Source organism: Ictalurus furcatus, chromosome 4 (genome assembly GCF_023375685.1).
Source record: "Ictalurus furcatus strain D&B chromosome 4, Billie_1.0, whole genome shotgun sequence".
In the NCBI taxonomy this organism is placed as follows: Eukaryota; Metazoa; Chordata; class Actinopteri; order Siluriformes; family Ictaluridae; genus Ictalurus; species Ictalurus furcatus.
This window is the reverse complement of record NC_071258.1, coordinates 24,434,358-24,455,171: the sequence shown is the minus strand read 5'-3', so window position 1 is coordinate 24,455,171 and position 20,814 is coordinate 24,434,358. Positions and strand designations below refer to the sequence as shown.

The following is a 20,814-nucleotide window of genomic DNA, read 5'->3' as shown; positions in this document are numbered from 1 at the left end:
TAAAGTGTCCGTAGTGTATGAATGGGTGTGTATGTGATTGTGATTGTGCCCTGCGATGGACTGGCACCCTGTCCAGGGTGTACCCCGCCTTGTGCCCAATGCTTCCTGGGATAGGCTCCAGGTTCCCCTGCGACCCTGAAAAGGAGTAAGTGGTTGAATATGGATGGATGGTACACAATGGACATGAGTCCATGAGTTCATAATTAAAATTGTTCAGTAACCTAACTCTGTACAGCAGTGGTCACCAACCCTTTTCCTTGAGATCTACCTTCCTGAAGGTTTCATCTCCAACCAAAATCTAATACACCTGTTTTAGCTGATTAGAACTTCTTAAGGCAATGATTAGATGGTCAGGTGAGCTTGGAGCTAAAGTCTTGACCCTAATCACCCTGGTCACTTAGTTCACATGCAGGGACACCAAATACAGCCTCAGGAGTTATATATCTGAAAGTGTCATCACCCACAGAAACCACTTTGCCAAAAGTTTTTTTTTTTTAGGAAAGATTAAACTAATATTACATTAACAGTGAATTTAAAATAATAATAATAATAATAATAATAATAATAATAATAATAATAATAATTTGTGATGAATGCTACCTTGCCTAATAATCTGTGTTTGATCCATGCTACCTGAGGAAAGAGCTCAATTTGTATTTAATTTGTTTATCCTAGCTTGAGCTCCTGAGTTTACATGTGCCATTACAAAATGGCATCCCATAAACCTAGACCATGCATAGAATGTTCATTTATGAAGAAAGCATTATCTTCTTCACAAAATACAAGAGAAAATGCATAAAATACATAACAGAATCATAGAGTGTTACAATTGAGTAATGTTGCACCTTATAGAGGCTAGGTGCATGTTTTCAGTTATAACCTAAGGCCCAAAATGTTAAAACAATGCTACTTGGTAAAATTCTAAATAATAATAATAATAATAATAATAATAAATAAATAAATAAATAAATAAATAAATAAATAAATCTTTGTAAAGGTACTAAGCCAGGAAAGATGTTCATTAATTTCAGCTGTCTGCTAAAATTAAATGTGGTGTGTTAAGTCAAGTAACATACTAAACATGCAAACTAATAAGGACAAACTAAGTAAGCAGCAACCGAACACACTCTCCAACATATTCTAACCCATTTTATTCTCATGAAGTGTTTATTAATGAGCTAATGAGTTAAATGAGATCTGCAATGGTCTGGAATTGAAAACTGCCTAAGTGTTTATAGCAATGCAGATATGAAAATGCAATGTGTTTCTATTATAATAGAGGAACCGAGAGCTGCAGTGGCTGAGAGACAGAAATCCAAATTTGATTCACTACTCCAAATCCTCTCCTTACTCTAAAACAGCAATTTAACACACAACTGTGTTCAGCCTTCTGGCTCATTCTATCCTTTTTACTTTATTTGTCTTTATTCTCTCTATTTCAAGCTACCCTGAAGCTCTTCTCTCTCACACACACACATAGAGAGAGAGAGAGAGAGACCATGCCATAAACAGCCTCAAAAATAAAACACTTTTACATCCAGCAATAAGTACACACACACACACACTGTACTGTCTTACTGTACTTATAATTCCTGTACATAAATCTAACCCAGGGGTCTCCAACCTTTTTGTGAGTGAGAGCTCCCTGAAGGGATAAAATAGTCTAGAGGGCTACTTGTTTGATATACTCAAAAAATATACAATTTGTTATAAATTCGAGTTGCCAAACGTCAGCCTCGAAACCTTAATGACTTGGAGAAGATCTGCAAAGAGGAGTGAGACAAAATCCCTCCTGAGATGTGTGCAAACCTGGTGGCCAACTACAAGAAACGTCTGACCTCTGTGATTACCAACAAGGGTTTTGCCACCAAGTACTAAGTCATGTTTTGCAGAGGGGTCAAATACTTATTTCCCTCATTAAAATGCAAATCAATTTATAACATTTTTGACATGTGTTTTTCTGGATTTTCTTGTTATTCTGTCTCTCACTGTTCAAATAAATCTACCATTAAAAGTATAGACTGATCATTTCTTTGTCAGTGGGCAAACGTACAAAATCAGAAGGGGATCAAATACTTTTTTCCCCCTCACTGTAAATATAAACACAATGGTGCTTTTTAAACTTTAAATTAACAACATTATGTCAAAGGGATAATGAAATATCTTGATATCCTGGCTGTCATGTCACAGCAAACCAGTGACTACATTTCCCATCCTGCACAGCAGCCTACAAACATGGCCACCATGGACTACACTTCCCACACACACACATGTTCACCTTCTTCAGAATACTAATCACACACACCTGTTTCCAATCTCACACACACTCACACCACAGTATATAAGAGTATATGACTTTGCATAGTATTGAGTTTAATGCTTTGCCATGCGGTTGTTCTTTGTTCTCATTTCGTTTCATGTTTATTGACCTCATTTCTCGCTTACTGACTCTGATTCAAGCCTCGTCCTATTAATGCCTGTTTGCTGATCGCCTGACCCATTGCCTGACCCATTGCCTGTTTTGACTACGCTTCTGCCTAATGATTTGGATTTGTCTGCCTGTCATTCCTAAATAGAACATCTTTATCTGCACTTGCTTCCGCCTCACATTCCGCTACGTGACAGAATACTGTGCCTAAATATGGAAGCAGCAGGAAGACGGAAGAGACGTCACACAAAGAAAACTCAGCAAACCATCCCAGCTGTGAATTCGATCCCGTTTCCACTGTGGACTAGAACCGATCTCCCGGAGCTGTTTGATAGCTTGTCAGGTGCTCCTGAATTTTTTCTTGAGGACTGCCAGATATACTTTTCCAGCATAACGGACCCCAAGCCTGGCGAGAAGCAATGGCTAGGGCTCTTGTTGTCCCGGTTTTGAAGCCCAGCGCGCCAGTGGGGACAGCGTTCAGCATCCATGGGATCTTGGGGACTGGAGAGTGTCAATCTGTTTGTGGGACTTGTCATGAGGTACAGTGAGGGAAAAAAGTATTTGATCCCCTGCTGATTTTGTACGTTTGCCCACTGACAAAGAAATGATCATTCTATAATTTTAATGGTAGGTTTATTTGAACAGTGAGAGACAGAATAACAACAAAAAAATCCAGAAAAACGCATGTCAAAAATGTTATAAATTGATTTGCATTTTAATGAGGGAAATAAGTATTTGACCCCCTCTCAATCAGAAAGATTTCTGGCTCCCAGGTATCTTTTATACAGGTAACGAGCTGAGATTAGGAGTACACTCTTAAAGGGAGTGCTCCTAATCTCAGCTTGTTACCTGTATAAAAGACACCTGTCCACAGGAGCAATCAATCAATCAGATTCCAAACTCTCCACCATGGCCAAGACCAAAGAGCTCTCCAAGGATGTCAGGGACAAGACTGTAGACCCACACAAGTCTGGAATGGGCTACAAGACCATTGCCAAGCAGCTTGGTGAGAAGGTGACAACAGTTGGTGCGATTATTCGCAAATGGAAGAAACACAAAAGAACTGTCAATCTCCCTCGGCCTGGGGCTTCATGCAAGATCTCACCTCATGGAGTGCCAAGGATCATGAGAACAGTGAGGAATCAGCCCAGAACTACACGGGAGGATCTTGTCAATGATCTCAAGGCAGCTGGGACCATAGTCACCAAGAAAACTATTGGTAACACACTACGCTGTGAAGGACTGAAATCCTGCAGCGCCCGCAAGGTCCCCCTGCTCAAGAAAGCACATATACATGCCCGTCTGAAGTTTGCCAATGAACATCTGAATGATTCAGAGGACAACTGGGTGAAAGTGTTGTGGTCAGATGAGACCAAAATGGAGCTCTTTGGCATCAACTCAACTCGCCGTGTTTGGAGGACGAGGAATGCCGCCTATGACCCCAAGAACACCATCCCCACCGTCAAACATGGAGGTGGAAACATTATGCTTTGGGGGTGTTTTTCTGCTAAGGGGACAGGACTTCACCGCATCAGAGGGACGATGGACGGGGCCATGTACCGTCAAATCTTGGGGGAGAACCTCCTTCCCTCAGCCAGGGCATTGAAAATGGGTCATGGATGGGTATTCCAGCATGACAATGACCCAAAACACACAGCCAAGGCAACAAAGGAGTGGCTCAAGAAGAAGCACATTAAGGTCCTGGAGTGGCCTAGCCAGTCTCCAGACCTTAATCCCATAGAAAATCTGTGGAGGGAGCTGAAGGTTCGAGTTGCCAAACGTCAGCCTCGAAACCTTAATGACTTGGAGAAGATCTGCAAAGAGGAGTGGGACAAAATCCCTCCTGAGATGTGTGCAAACCTGGTGGCCAACTACAAGAAACTTCTGACCTCTGTGATTGCCAACAAGGGTTTTGCCACCAAGTACTAAGTCATGTTTTGCAGAGGGGTCAAATACTTATTTCCCTCATTAAAATGCAAATCAATTTATAACATTTTTGACATGCATTTTTCTGGATTTTTTTTGTTGTTATTCTGTCTCTCACTGTTCAAATAAATCTACCATTAAAATTATAGACTGATCATTTCTTTGTCAGTGGGCAAACGTACAAAATCAGCAGGGGATCAAATACTTTTTTCCCCTCACTGTAGCCCAGACTTCTGGGCGATCTTTGAGGATCTTGTAGGGGAACCATGACTCAAAGATGAACCAGATGTGCCATTTACTACATATTATCAGCAGACTTGCATTGCAACCTCCTTCCCAAAGCTCCTGCCTAAGACCCACTATGTGGTCTCAGCAGCCAAGCTCCAGCTCAAGACCCACGAGGAGGTCTTACCTACTGAGCTCCAGCCAGAGGTCAACGTAATGAGTTCGGCACCAGAGATCAAACCTGAGACCCACGAGGTGGTTTCACCTGCTGCGCTCCAGCCAGAGCTCAACGTGGCGACCTCAGAGCTCCAGCTTGAGACCCCTGAGGATGTCTCACCTACTGAGCTCCAGCCAGATGTCAACATAATGACCTCAGCCCCAGAGTTTCAACCTGAGACCCATGAGGTGGTCTCAGCTCCAGAGCTCCAGCATCAATCCAAGTTCCTGTACGAGGCCGAAGAGGCAACCTTTCAAGCCAAGTTCCTGTCCGAAGTTGAAGAGACTGCCAACCCAAGCTCTGCTAACGGCAAGTTCCATCTAAAGGTCGACGATGTGACCTTCTACGCCAAGTTCCAGTCTGAAACTGATGCCACGACCAACCAAGTTATGCTTACACCAGAGTCCGCTGAGGACGCTGCTCTGCCATCCTGCTCCACTGAGGATGCTGCTCTGCCTTCCTGCTCTGCTGAGGACGTCACTTTGCCCTCCTGCTCCGCTGAGGATGCTGCTCTGTCTCCTGGTTCATGTGAAGACATTTAGCCCAGAGGGCCAGGACCACCTGGGGAGGGAGTGTATTTGGGGTTCTGTCATCTCACAGCAAACCAGTGACTACATTCCCATCCTGCACAGCAGCCTACAAACATGGCCGCCATGGACTACACTTCCCACACGCACACATGTTCACCTTCTTCGGAATACTAATCACACACACCTGTTTCCAATCTCTCTCACACACACACCACAGTATATGTGACTGCTCTAACACTATGATTTTGCGTTGTATTGAGTTTAACTCTTTGCCAAGTGGTTGTTCTTTGTTCTCGTCTTGTTTCATTTCATGTTTATTGACCTCATTTCTCACTTACCAACTCTGATTCAAGCCTCACCCTATTTATCCCTGTTTGGTGATTGCCTGATCAATTGCCTGTTTTGACTATGCTTCTGTCTAATGATTTGGATTTGTCTGCCTGTCGTTCCTAAATAAAACGTCTTTATCTGCACTTGCTTCCGCCTCACATTCCACTACGTGACACTGGCATAAAAAATGTTAATGATTTCTCACAAGCAGTTTTAATATTTTTAAACAATCAATCCTGAAAAACATTCCAAGAAAATGTATTGAAATATGTACCTTTTTATAATCTTTTCTTTCACATTTCACTGAACACATATCCCTACATAATTTAATTCCATTTAATTTCAAGAGTCACTTGTCAGAGTTTAACAATAACTTTGACAATAAATCTTCTTTATAATGACTGCTGTATTCTGTCCAAATCAGCCTACTTTATTAGGCAGAAAAAAAATACAGTGGTCAACTAATAGCCTTTTATTGGGAAGCTTGGCATTGCATAATGTCTACAAGTGCCCTATAATCAGGAGTTTAACCTGACACTGCAACTCCAAATGTGCATCAGTAAGGTATGTTCTGTGTTTGTTCTTAATAAAATTCATGTCTGAAAATGCAGATTCACACAGGTAAGTTGAACCAAAAATACAAGCTACTTTCATGGCTGCTGTGCAAATGTTTATGTATTTCTCTGGGTCAACAAGTTTCCAAAAGTCTGCGGCCCCCTGATGGGCTTTGAGGTTAATGGCACGTTGCATAGTGAGAATATCCATTTCAACATCACTAGAATCCAGGTTCAATGAATCACTTCGTTTCTCAGAAATGTACAATATGTCCACTGGCATGAAAGGATTTGCAATGAATGACACGCATGGTTGCAGCTTATCAAAGTCATTGAATCTGTCCTCAAATTTTTGTCCAAGCTTTGTCAAGCGTTCAGAGTACTTATTTAATACTCTGTCAAAGACCTCAGATGCAAAAGCCTTGTTGCTTAGCATTGACTGCATGGATGGAAAGTGATACAACTTTTTTCCTCTGTAAATATGTGGAGAAAAACCTGATCTTGGCATTAAATGCATTCACAGCACTGATCATGTCACTGATTGTCTTACCTTTACCTTGCAGTTCACAGTTCAAATTATTAAATTTCCCAATGATGTTAGTTAGGAAAGCAAGGTCCAGTAGCCACTCAGCGTCCTCAAGCATGGAGGTGTCCTCCCCTCTGGATTCCATGAACACTTTGATTTCACTCAAAAGTGCAGAAAAAAGCTGCAAAATCCTTCCTTTGCTCAGCCACTGAATTTCAGTGTGAAGCAACAGGTCAACATATTCAGCTGAGAACTCCTTAAGTACCTTGAATGACCTGTGATGTTTACCTTTTGACCGGATGATGTTAATTATTTTCACTACGGGGTCATTACATGATCAAATCCCATCACTTTGGCACACATTGCCTGATGGTGTATAATGCAGTGGTAATGTAGAAACTTTGGGAAATCCAGGCCCCCTCTGCATAGCGCAACGAATCCAGTGTGGCGACCAGTCATCATAGGGGCTCCAACAGCTGTCACTGATACCAGCTTTTCTAATGGTACGTTTTTGTTGATGAAGTAACCGCATCATAAATATCAACACCCCTTGTTGTTGTCTTAAGGGGTAGTACTTAGCAGTTATTAAACCCTTGATTAAAAAACCTGATCTTGACCCGTCTCAATTGTCCAGCTATAGACCAATATCAAATCTCCCCTTCATCTCTAAGATTTTAGAAAAGGTTGTAGCAAAGCAGTTATGCTCGTACTTAGATAGGAATAACATTCATGAAATGTATCAGTCAGGGTTTAGACCTCATCATAGCACAGAGACAGCATTAGTTAAAGTAGTAAATGACCATCTACTGACCTACGATCAGGGTTGTGTCTCTCTGCTTGTGTTACTCGACCTTAGTGCAGCTTTTGATACTATAGGTCACACTATTCTCCTTGATAGATTAGAAAATGTTGTTGGTATTAAGGGAACAGTCCTCTCCTGGCTCAGGTCTTATCTGACCGATCGTTATCAGTTCGTAGATGTAAATAGTGAATTCTCCATGCGTACTGAGGTTACTTTTGGAGTTCCACAGGGTTCTGTTTTAGGCCCACTGCTCTTTACTTTATATATGCTACCCCTAGGTCAAATTATTCGTAAACATGGAATTAGCTTCCACTGTTATGCTGATGATACACAGTTGTATGTTTCAGCGAAGCCAGAGGACAGACAGAAGCTTAGTAAAGTTGAGGATTGTGTAAAGGACATTAGACATTGGATGTTAACTAACTTCCTTCTACTTAATTCTGATAAAACAGAAATACTTTTATTAGGCCCACGTGTAGCTAGAAGTAATCTTTCTGATCACATGGTTACTCTGGATGGTCTTTCTGTTTCATCATGTGCAGCAGTTAAAGACCTTGGAGTGATTATTGACTCCAGCCTATCATTTGATGCTCATGTAGATAATATTACTAGGATAGCCTTCTTTCATCTCAGAAATATTTCTAAAATAAGAAACATATTGTCACTACATGATGCGGAAATACTAGTTCATGCATTCGTCACCTCTAGATTAGATTACTGTAATGCCTTACTGTCTGGATGTTCCAGTAGGAATATAAATAAGCTCCAGTTAGTCCAGAATGCAGCTGCTAGAGTCCTAACTAGAACTAGAAGGTACGACCATATCACACCGATATTATCAATACTGCATTGGCTCCCAGTAAAATCTCGCATTAACTATAAAATACTTTTATTAACCTATAAAGCACTAAATGGTCTCGCGCCACAATATCTAAGCGACCTTTTGGTTTTATATAATCCGCCACGCCTACTTAGATCAAAAGATGCAGGCTATTTGACGGTACCTCGAATAGTGAAGGCTACAGCAGGGGGAAGAGCCTTCGCTTACAGAGCCCCACAGTTATGGAACAGTCTTCCTATTAGTGTTCGGGACTCAGACACAGTCTCAGTGTTTAAGTCTAGGCTTAAAACGTATTTGTTTACTCAAGCCTACCCTGACTAGATTCTGTTCTACTACTTCGCAGTCATAATTATCTTTTTTCTCCCTCTCTCCTTTCGCCGAGCCCCACATGAATTTATGGAGATACTAGAGATCCAGATCCTTTCTGCCTCTGGATGGAGCTCAAATCTTCTCTAATTCCAGACTGCTGGGACTACGGCTGCTCCTAAGGCCATACAGACTTCATATAAATCCATAATGAACTTTTTCACACTATCTGTTGTTACCCAGATGAGGATGGGTTCCCTTCTGAGTCGGGTTCCTCTCAAGGTTTCTTCCTCTTAAAACATCTTAGGGAGTTTTTCCTTGCCACCGTCGCCACTCAGTGGCTTGCTCAGTTGGGATAAATTCGCACCTTTAATATCTGTATACCATGTTGATATTTCTGTAAAGTTGCTTTGAGACAATGTCTATTGTAAAAAGCGCTATACAAATAAAATTGAATTGAATTGAATAGAGTACTGTCAGGAATTCCTCGTTCACTGTAAAGTCACAAACACTCTACGGCTAAAATCTACAGACTCATCACATGGTGTGGAAAACCATTTGCACGAACCCTAAGTCTTTCTCCAGTTGCTTTGTTACATCCACGGATATAGCCATGACTCGTCTTGCATTTGTGTTTGCCACCAGTTGAACATCGGAGAGTGCAGACATGATTTCATCTCCATTCTTGTGATCTTTAAACAGTATGTTCGCGATTACAGTCATTGCTACCTTGACAATTTCACCATCCGAGAATGATTTTTTGTGTTTTGTCAAAAAATGAGCAACCCTATATGAAGCTTCAGTTACAGTCTGTGACTTCTTAGTGGGTCTGGTAAAAAATTATTGATACCTTCTTAATATTCCTTTCAACAGGTTAACTTTTGCTTTTCTAAGTGATGTACCTGGTGGATAACTGCTTTTGAAGGTCTTGTGGATTGTGGTGAAATGTCTCTCTGCGTTGTGCCTCTTGGATACCGCAATGCTAGGTGCACAGATGAGGCATGCACTTTTGCCTTTGACATTTTTGAAGATAAATTCTCTCTCCCACGCCTCATTAAAGTAATAAGTCTTTTTCTTTTTTGCAGTACCTGGTGCACCATCAGCTATAATTAATCCTTTGTTGTTTTTTTGTTATAGTTGATTTCACCTTGTTTATGGCACCAGCTCACTACCACCTCAACTCACAGAATAGCCTACGAGAAATGTACACTACGTACGTTAACAATAAGATGCATTAACTTCTAAATATTATTATTATTTTTTTAAATGTTAAATATTTTTTGTGGCCACCATTATTTTCCAGCACTGCCTTAACCCTCTTGGGTATGGAGTTCACCAGAGCTTCACAGATTGCCACTGGAGTCCTCTTCCACTCCTCCATGACGACATCACGGAGCTGGTGGATGTTAGAGACCTTGTGCTCCTCCACCTTCCGTTTGAGGATGCCCCACAGATGCTCAATAGGGTTTAGGTCTGGAGACATGCTTGGCCAGTCCATCACCTTCACCCTCAGCTTCTTTAGAAAGGCAGTGGTCGTCTTGGAGGTGTGTTTGTGGTCGTTATCATGCTGGAATACTGCCCTGCGGCCCAGTCTCTGAAGGGAGCAGGTCATGCTCTGCTTCAGTATGTCACAGTACATGTTGGCATTCATGGTTCCCTCAATGAACTGTAGCTCCCCAGTGCCGGCAGCACTCATGCAGCCCCAGATCATGACACTCCCACCACCATGCTTGACTGTAGGCAAGACACACTTGTCTTTGTACTCCTCACCTGGTTGCCGCCACACACACACTTGACACCATCTGAACCAAATAAGTTTATCTTGGTCTCATCAGACCACAGGACATGGTTCCAGTAATCCATGTCCTTAGTCTGCTTGTCTTCAGCAAACTGTTTGTGGGCTTTCTTGTGCATCATCTTTAGAAGAGGCTTCCTTCTGGCACGAAAGCCATGTAGACCAATTTGATGCAGTGTGCGGCGTATGGTCTGAGCACTGACAGGCTGACCCCCCACCCCTTCAACCTCTGCAGCGATGCTGGCAGCACTCATATGTCTATTTCCCAAAGACAACCTCTGGATATGACGCTGAGCACGTGCACTCGACGTCTTTGGTCGACCACAGCAACCATGTTCTGAGTGGAACCTGTTCTGTTAAACTGGTGTATGGGCTTGGCCACCGTGCTGCAGCTCAGTGTCAGGGTCTTGGCAGTGTTCTTATAGCCTAGGCCATCTTTATGTAGAGCAACAATTCTTTTTTTCAGATCCTCAGAGAGTTCTTTGCCATGAGGTGCCATGTTGAACTTCTAGTGACCACTATGAGGGAGTGTGAGAGCAATGACACCAAATTTAACACACCTGCTCCCCATTCACACCTGAGACCTTGTAACACTAACAAGTCACATGACACCAGGGAGGGAAAATGGCTAATTGGGCCCAATTTGGACACTGTCACTTAGGGGTGTACTCACTTTTGTTGCCAGTGGTTTAGACATTAATGGCTGTGTGTTGAGTTATTTTGAGGGGACAGCAAATTTACACTGTTACACAAGCTGTACACTCACTACTTTATATTGTAGAAAAGTGTCATTTCTTCAGTGTTGTCACATGAAAAGATATAATCAAATATTTACAAAAATGTGAAGGGTGTACTCACTTTTGTGAGATACTGTATATAAAATGTGTGTGTGTGTGTGTGTGTGTGTACACAGTGGTGCTTGAAAGTTTGTGAGCCCTTTAAAATGTTATACATTTCTATATATACATGACCTCAAACAACATATTTTCACACAAGTCCTAAAAGTAGACAAAGAGAACCCAATATTTAAAAATATTATATTTATTGAGGAAAATTATCCAATATTACATATCTGTGAGTGGCAAAAGTATGTCAACCTTTGCTTTCAGAATCTGGTGTGGCCGCTTGTGCAGCAATAACTGCAACTAAACGTTTCCGGTAAGTGTTTATCAGTATTGCACAGTGGCTTGGAGGAATTTTAGCCCACTCCTAAGTATAGTACAGCTTCAACTCTGGGATGTTGATGGGTTTTCTCACATGAACTGCTTGCTTCAGGTCCTTCCACAACATTTCTATTGAATTAAGGTCAGGACTTTGACCTGGCCATTCCAAAACATTAACTTTATTCGTCTTTAACTGTTCTTTATTAGAACAAACTTGTGTGTTTAGGATCGTTGTCATGCTGCTTGACCAACTTTTGAGATTCAGTTCACGGACAGATGTCCTGACATTTTCCTTTAGAATTTGCTGACATCATTCAGAATTCATTGTTCCATCAATGATGGCAAGCCGCCCTGGCCCAGATGCAGCAAAACAAGCCAAAACCATGATACTACCACCACCATATTTCACAGATGAGATAAGATTCTTATGCTGTAATGCAGTGTTTTCCTTTCTCCAAACATTATGCTTCTCATTTAAAACAGAAAGTTCTATTTTGGTCTCATCCATGTATAAAACATTTTTCCAATAAGCTTCTGGCTTGTGATCCATGTGATCTTTGAACTGCAGATGGGCAGCAATGTTTTTTTTTTTTTGGAGAGCAGTGGCTCTCCTTGCAACCCTACCATGCACACCATTGTTGTTCAGTGTTCTCCTGATGGTGGACTCATGACCAATAAAATTAGTCAATGTGAGAGAGGCCTGTAGTTGCTTAGACGTTACCCTGGGTTCCTTTGTGACCTCACAGACTATTACATGTCTTGCTCTTGCTCTTTGTTGGTCGACCACTCCTGGGAAGGGTAACAGTGGTCTTGAATTTCCTCCATTTGTACATCTGTCTGACTGTGGATTGGTGGAGTCCAAACTCTTTAGAAACTCTTTAGAGATGGTTTTGTAACCTTCTCCAGCTTGAAGAGCATCAACAACTCCTTTTTCTGAGATCCTCAGAAATCTCCTTTGTTTTTGCCATGATAAACTTCCACAAACATGTGTTGTGATAGATCACTTTGATAGATCACTGTTCTTTAAACAAAACGGGGTGCTCACTTACACCTGATTGTCATTCCACTGGTTGAAAATACCTGACTCTAATATCACCTTAAAATAAATGCTAATCCTAGAGGTTCAAATACTTTTGCCACTCAGAGATATGTAATACTGGATACATTTTCCTCAATAAATAAATGACCACATACAATATATTGGTTTAATTGGGTTCTCTTTATCTGCTTTTAGGACTTGCATGAAAATCTGATGATGTTTTACCTCATATTCTAAAGGTTTCACAAACTTTCAAGCACCACTGTGTGTGTGTGTGTGTGTGTGTGTATGTATATATATATATATATATATATATATATATATATATATATATATATATATATACACATGCATATAGTCCTGTGTCATTCTACTTTATCACACAACTTTATTTAATGACTATTGTTGTGAATTCTTTATATTTGCGGATTGATTGAGTTAATACTGATGTTGTACATCATGAATACCATATGCCAAAAGAACTTACACTTATACTGCCTGACTTAATAAAAAAAAGGAATGATTGGTTTTTTGGCACTCTGTAAAAAGATAGCTCCGAATTCTTGTTGAATCTGTTAGCACAGTCGATGGCAAAACAGCTTTTTCCCATTTTATATGTATTTTTTCTGTGTTTTTGCAGAATTCACACAGTACACTAATGCTGCCGTTCAGTCTTTTTGACACTCAGTGGGCATGACCGCGGCGAGTTCCGGCTACCGTGATGTCATGTGCATACACTCTATACAGTTGCAATCAAAATCATATGTTGATCACCTGTATGTAACATCATATACAGTATATCAACATATGTGGAATCAGGATTTGGGAACTGTGTCACATTAAGTTTAAATATGGCAAACATACCATTTTTTGTTTTGCTACAATCAATAAAGTAGGTGTTCTTTTTCTGTTTGTTAAATATATTTGTCAGCTGGCCAAAACTAAAAGACATGGAATCTGCTTGTCTTAGGCACCCTGGATAGTGATTTGTCCACTAACTAGTAATAATTAATTTTATTTTTACAGTGCCTTTCCTACACTCAAGGGCATTTTTATCTGAAAAAAAGAACTAATGACATTCTTCTTAGCACACTAGGGTTTACTCTGCAGGCTGGGGTTTTTGGAATTAACTAGGCATCTCCAGTGACCTCAATGGAAAATTGAGCTATTACTGAACTCAGTAGGGGGATGAGCAAGAATAAAATCACATTCTCTGTCAAGAACATCCTTCATGTTGAAATTATATCTTCCAGTTGTGACATAACTCAATGTATTAGCATCAATGCAGCATCAAAGAACACTGTTACATGTTTGATTTCCATTCCTCAAGGAAAACTGCCTAATAGGGTTCAGGGGGATTTTTAAGCCTGGGGAAAGTCATTAACTGGTCTGTCTTAATTAAGGCCCAGGAGGTTAAGTGAGGCTATTTAGCATCTCCTAGGACAGTAATTTATAGGCTAAAGAAGCACTACAGACCTGCGGTGTTTCTTCAGCATCAGCCTTTCCATGTAGCTTAGACCATGATCCCTAAATTCAATACGTATGTGAGTTCTTCCTCCAGTCTGGGTCCCCATCACCTCCATGCTTGCTATAAGAGAAAAGACAGAGTAATGTGAGCAGGTTACAGATCTTTAGTTTTGGTTTTGCTACTCCCAGAAATGCTGTTAGTTTATTTTTGTGTAGTCTTAATTAGTGATGCACTAATGGCTTTTTTTTCCAGACCAAATACACACGTATTTTGGTACACATTTATATCAATGCTGATATTGATTGTCGTGTAACGTGGATTGGAGATGGCTGCAAGTGCAGTTAAAGCTTTTATTAAAAGATATAGGCAGACAAATCCAAATCGATAGGCAAAAACATGGTAAAAAAAACAGCCGTGGGTCAGGCGATCTACAGGCATAAACGGGCATAAATGGGCATAAACGAGGCAAGGCAAAGCACAAAATGAGAAACTAGGGCCAAGATCAAGAATCGGAAATGAGAACACAGAACAAAGGCTTGGTAACACACTGGCGGCAACACACAGAAACGCAGTACTTCGCCTGGAACAAATACACATGGGGGTTTAAATATACAAACTAATCAAAGAGGGAAACAAGAACAGCTGAGACATTAGGATATAACCAATTACAGAACAGGGGCGGAGACAGGACAGAAACAAAATGCATGTGTCAAAAGTAAACACAGTCAGTGCAAACCTGGAAGTGCTTGTTGTCATGCTTTGGGTAGTTCATTACTACTAGGCTCATTATTTATAATATTGACTAGTTTATTGTAAATGAAGTGCATTAGCGGGCTACATTAGTTACCTTGGATAGAGAAGGGCTGCAACGGTGAAGTGCGGGCTTTGTTTCACTTTGGAAATTTTATTCTGTACCTTTATAAGAAAAACACATTTCACCTTCCTATCACTTATTGCAGTACTGGTTGTTGCTGTGTGCTGCTACCAGTGAACTCTCCTTGATGAGTTTTATGTTTAAGATGTTTTATCAAGTTGCTTGTATGTCGAATATGCTGTAGTTGCTCTTCTCAACATATTTACAGAGTTTCACTTCATGTTGTCTATTCATTAAATCAGATACACAATATGGCCAAAGGTATGTGGATACCTGACCATCACATCCATGCCATGTGGCCTTCTCCAAACTGTTGCCACAAAATTAGAAGCACACAATTCTCTAAAATGTCTTTGTATGCTGTAGCTTTAAGATTTTTTTTTTTTCCACTAGAACTATAAAGCCTAGCCAAAGTCTGTTATATGACAGTGCCCCTGTGCACAAAGCAAGGTTTGCCAAGGTAGGAATGGAAGAAATCAAGTGGCCTGCACAGAGCCTGACCCCAACACCACTGAACACCTTTGGGATAACCTGGAATACAGACTTCACCCCAGGTTTTCTTTCCCAACATCAATACCTAACTTTATAGATACTCTTATGGCTGAATGGACAATTTCCCACAGCCAAGCTCCAAAATTTAGCATAAAGCTATCCCACAAAAGTGGACATTTTAGCAAACAGGGACACACTCTGGAATGGGATGTTTAACAAGCACATACAGTGCATCCAGAAAGTATTCACAGCGCTCCACTTTTTCCACATTTTGTTATGTTACAGCCTTATTCCAAAATGGATTAAATTAATTATTTTCCTCAAAATCCTACAAACAATACCACATAATGACAATGTGAAAGAAGTTTGTTTGAAATCTTTGCAAATGTATTAAAAATAAAAAACAAAAAATGCACATGTACATAAGTATTCACAGCCTTTGCTCAATACTTTGTTGAAGCACCTTTGGCACCAATTACAGCCTCAAGTCTTTTTGAGTATGATGCTACAAGCTTGGCACACTTATTTTTGGGCAGTTTCTCCCATTCTTCTTTGCAGGACCTCTCAAGCTCCATCAGGTTGCATGGGGAGCATCAGTGCACAGCCATTTTCAGAGCTCTACAGAGATGTTCAATCAGGTTCAAGTCTGAGCTCCGGCTGGGCCACTCAAGGACATTCACAGAGTTGTCCTGTAGCCACTCCTTTGTTATCTTGGCTGTGTGCTTAGGGTCGTTGTCCTGTTGGAAGATGAACCTTCGCCCCAGTCTGAGGTCCAGAGCGCTCTGGAGCAGGTCTTCATCAAGGATGTCTCTGTACATTGCTGCATTCATCTTTCCCTCAATCCTGACTAGTCTCCCAGTTCCTGCCACTGAAAAACATCCCCATAGCATGATGCTGCCACCACCATGCTTCACTGTAGGGATGGTATTGGCCAGGTGATGAGTGGTGCCTGGTTTCCTCCAGACATGCCGCTTGCCATTCAGGCCAAAGAGTTCAATCTTTGTCTTGGTCTTGGTCTGAGAGTTCTTCAGGTGCCTTTTGGCAAACTCCAGGTGGGCTGTCATATGCCTTTTACTGAGGAGTGACTTCCGTCTGGCCACTCTACCATACAGACCTGTTTGGTGGAGTGCTGCAGAGATGGTTGTTCTTCTGGAAGGTTCTCCTCTCTCCACAGAGACACGCTGGAGCTCTGTCAGAGTGACCATCGGGTTTTTGGTCACCTCCGTGACTAAGTCCCTTCTCCCCCAATCGCTCAGTTTGGGCGGGTGGACAGCTCTAGGAAGTGTCCTGGTGGTTCCAAACTTCTTCCATTTATGGATGATGGAGGCCACTGTGCTCATTGGGACCTTCAATGCTGCAGAAATGTTTCTGTACCCTTCCCCAGATCTGTGCCTCAATATGATCCTGTCTCGGAGGTCTACAGACAATTCCTTGGACTTCATGGCTTGGTTTGTGCTCTGACATGCACTGTTAACTGTGGGACCTTATATAGACAGATGTGTTTCCAAATCATGTCCAATCAACTGAATTTACCACAGGTGGACTCCAATCAAGTTGTAGAAACATCTCAAGGATGATCAGTGGAAACAGGATGCAACTGAGCTCAATTTTGAGTGTCATGGAAAAGGCTGTGAATACTTGGCAAATGGTGCACTTATATAGCGTTTTTATCCAAAGTGCTTTACACTTTCACCCATTCACACTATTCATTCACCCATTCACACACACACTCACACACCAATGGTAGCAGAGCTGCCATGCAAGGTGCTAACCTGCCATCGGGAGCAACTTGGGGTTCAGTGTCTTGCCCAAGGACACTTTGGCATGTGGAGTCACGTGGGCCGGGAGTCGAACTGCCAACCCTACGATTAGTGGACAACCCTCTCTACCACCTGAGCCACACGCGACACCCTGTCAAGTGTGTCATCAATTCCCCATTATTTCTGACTCTACAAGTGTTTTTGACACTGGAACCAGTAATTTTAGGAAAGACCCCATCAGAACCCGTGACAAATCCCTGCATCACAAAAAGTGCATTGGTGCCCAGTCTGCAGGTCTTTCCCAGAACAAACGTCAATTGCAAAAAACATACTAAAAATGAACTAAGCACAACAAGAAGTCTTGAAAAAACTTTAATTACCATTTTAGCAGTCTTTGTAAACTTCAAACAGCAAATGGCCTAGACCTTGGTTCCACTTATCACAATGACCATGCTTGTAGAGAGTTTATTGGAGCAATAGCACAAACCTTAAGAGACCAGATTGAAAAGGAAATTCAAGAAAGTTCTTATCAATTCTTGCAAATGGCAGTACAGACACTGGTATCATAGAACAGGAGTTGGTTCAAGTCAGGTATGTGAGAGATAATGGTGACATATCCACATACATGATCAAATGTCAGCCAGTCAAGAGCTCAAATGCTGCAGGTGTTTTAGAAGCTATCGATGAGGCAGTGAACACCATGGGTATCGGGGAAGACACATGGAAGGAGAAAGTAGTGTGTGCAAACTTTGATGGAACTGCAGTGATGATGGGTGAGAAAACAAGAGTAGCTGGGAGACTGAAACAGGGGATACCCTACGTCATAACAATCCACTGTGTGGCACAGAAATTAGAGCCAGCCGTACTGGATAGTGTGAAAGGTTGTGAGTACCTGGTCAAATTTGAGGACATACTGAAAACCATCTTTAAGATGTACTACTATTCCCCAAAGAAGCAAAGATAACTGACTGAAATAAATGAACTGCTTAATGAGAAAGTGGCACATTCAGTGGCCTGAAAAGCACATGGTAGCTCTCAAGCAGGCTAAGATGTCTGAAGGCTGTGGAAAAAAATTACACTCCCACTCTTGTGCATATGGAGAATATGGCAGGAGGAAGTGACATTAAGTCAAAGGATGCTGCCAAAGCAAAGGGTGTGGTGCAGTAGATGTTAGCTTCCTACATTTCATGTTGGACTACAGCACCATATTATCCAAGTGCAGTACTGGTTTTCAGCATGACATCCATCACGTGAACAAATCAGTTAGTTGAGAGCACCACGTAACGCTTACTCAGCCTGAAAACAAAATCAGGAGAATACCAGAAAGCCTTGAACACAAAGTTCACAGTGAAAGATGATAGTAGCATTTGCTACTATGGAACTCAGCTCACAAAAAGCCAGCGACCTGCTAGAAGAGGTGAGGGCACAGACAAAGACACCATTGGTGCAGAGTTTCAGAGGATTACTGACAACACAGTTAAGTACATGGACCACAGATTTAAAAATCTGTCTGAAAAACCTCTCTCTTGTTTAAAAGTTTTTGACCCTTCCACTCTTCCACACCCCAGAGAAGAGCTGGCAAAATATGGGGATGAAGACATGGATTATCTTGTCACACAATTTGCCAGTTTGCTAAAGGAGGAAGAGAAGGAGAAAATTCCACAAGAATGGATGGATCTAAAAATGTGGCTTTCAGAGCACCAGGGTAGAAAGCTGTGCTTGTACACAGATCTCTTCACTGAGAATCCAGAACACCTCTCTCATATCTTGTTGTTGGTGAAAGTAATGCTGACAGTAAGTCCATCGACAGCCATCTGTGAGAGAGGATTTTCCTGTATGAACCGAGTGAAAACATCATATCGTACTTCTCTACAGTCTGAAACACTGAATGACGCAATTCACAACTCTCCATAAATGGGGAATCAGTTGAATCTTTTTGCCCTCACAAGGCAGTTAGTTCCTGGATGTTTTCAGGAGGAGGTTCAAGACAGGTGGAACATAAAATCCCAGCAAGGACAAAAAGCAGAGAGGTGGAGTCTGGTGCACAGGAGGAGAAATGAAGATGAAGGAGATGCTATGCCCTCAACACCGAGTGGCATTTTCTCATCTGTGACATCAGTTGATATCTCAGAATCTGACATAGACTGATTCATACTGTTCACACAAGTTCCTAGAAATTTCAATTCAGTTAGAACCAGATGCATATTTGTATTGATGGTTGTAATTTGATTATTTTATATCCAATTGTTGATATTGTTGTTTAGAAAAAGTTTTTGATTGATGTTTTGACCAATTTTCTACATTAAAAAAAAAAAAATTATTTGGGCTAATAAAAATTCCTTTCAGGGGACCAAAATCTGAAGAGTGAGTGCCTGCCCGAAGGGCTACCAGAGATTTTGAAATTTTGCGAGCCCTTCTCCCCATTCCCTTCCCCACTTTAATTACAATTAAAAGAGCACTTTTTTATCCAACTTTTGTCTCCTGCGTGTCTCCTGCGTGTCTGTGTTCAGCCCACCGCAGCTTTGAGTAACTACAGACGGAAATAAGACATTGGGTGCATGAGAGATGGAATGAGAAAGTGAACAAAGAGACCAATAGGGAAAGAGAGAGATGACAAAGACACATTAGACACATTAGTAAAATTAGACACATTAGTAAAACCTTGTTGACAGGATAGCAAGTGAATGATAAATTAACATCTGCTATGTGGTGACCAAAGAAGATGATTTGATCAGGAATATGAAACACACAGTCATTCATTAGTGGACATACATTAATCTGTTTTCCATCAAATCTTTTAATTTGTGCATAATAAAAATTGATTGAAAACCAGAGATTAAAAATGGAAAACTGTGTTATGTCACTGATGGCCCGGGTAGCAACAAATTGCATATGATACCAACAAATTGCATATGATGTCAGCCAAATGTGTGTGAACAGGATATAGCACTGTGGTGTGTGTGTGTGTGTGTGTGTGTGTGTGTGTGTGTGTGTGAGAGAGAGAGAGAGAGAGAGAGAGAGACTGTCATATACAGTGGTGCTTGAAAGTTTGTGAACCCTTTAGAATTTTCTATACATCTGCATTTTCACAAAAGCAGACAAAGAGAAACCAATTAAACAAATGATACAAATATATTATACTTGGTCTTTTATTTATTGGGGAAAATGATCCAATATTACATATCTATGAGTGCCAAAAGTATGTGAACCTTTATTAGCAGTTCATTTTAAGGTGAAATTAGAGTGAGGTGTTTTCAATCAATGGAATGACAATCAGGTGTGAGTTAGCCTCCTGTTTTATTTAAAGAACAGGGATCTATCAAAGTCTGGTCTCCACAACATGTTTGTGGAAGTGTATCATGGCATGTACAAAGGAGGAAAAGATTACACAATCATCTGTAAAGAGTTTGGACTCCAAAAATCCACAGTCAGACACATTGTGTACAAATGGAAGAAATTCAAGACCATTGTTACCCTCCGCAGTAGTGAAGACCAACAAAGAGCACTCCAAGAGCAAGAGATGTAATAGTCCGCAAGG

The 20,814-nt window shown here is 41.1% G+C and overlaps 1 protein-coding gene across 9 annotated transcripts in view; it reads right to left on the bottom strand.

Moving 5' to 3' along the window:
* zbbx (zinc finger, B-box domain containing) overlaps window positions 1-20,814 on the bottom strand; it is an 86,190-nt gene that overhangs the window by 42,054 nt on the left and 23,322 nt on the right. For all 9 annotated transcript variants that reach the window (XM_053623431.1, XM_053623436.1, XM_053623437.1 and 6 more), the window contains one exon: window positions 14,159-14,270. In XM_053623431.1, coding sequence (XP_053479406.1) covers window positions 14,159-14,270 — 112 coding nt within the window. The remainder of the gene's footprint in view (window positions 1-14,158; window positions 14,271-20,814) is intronic.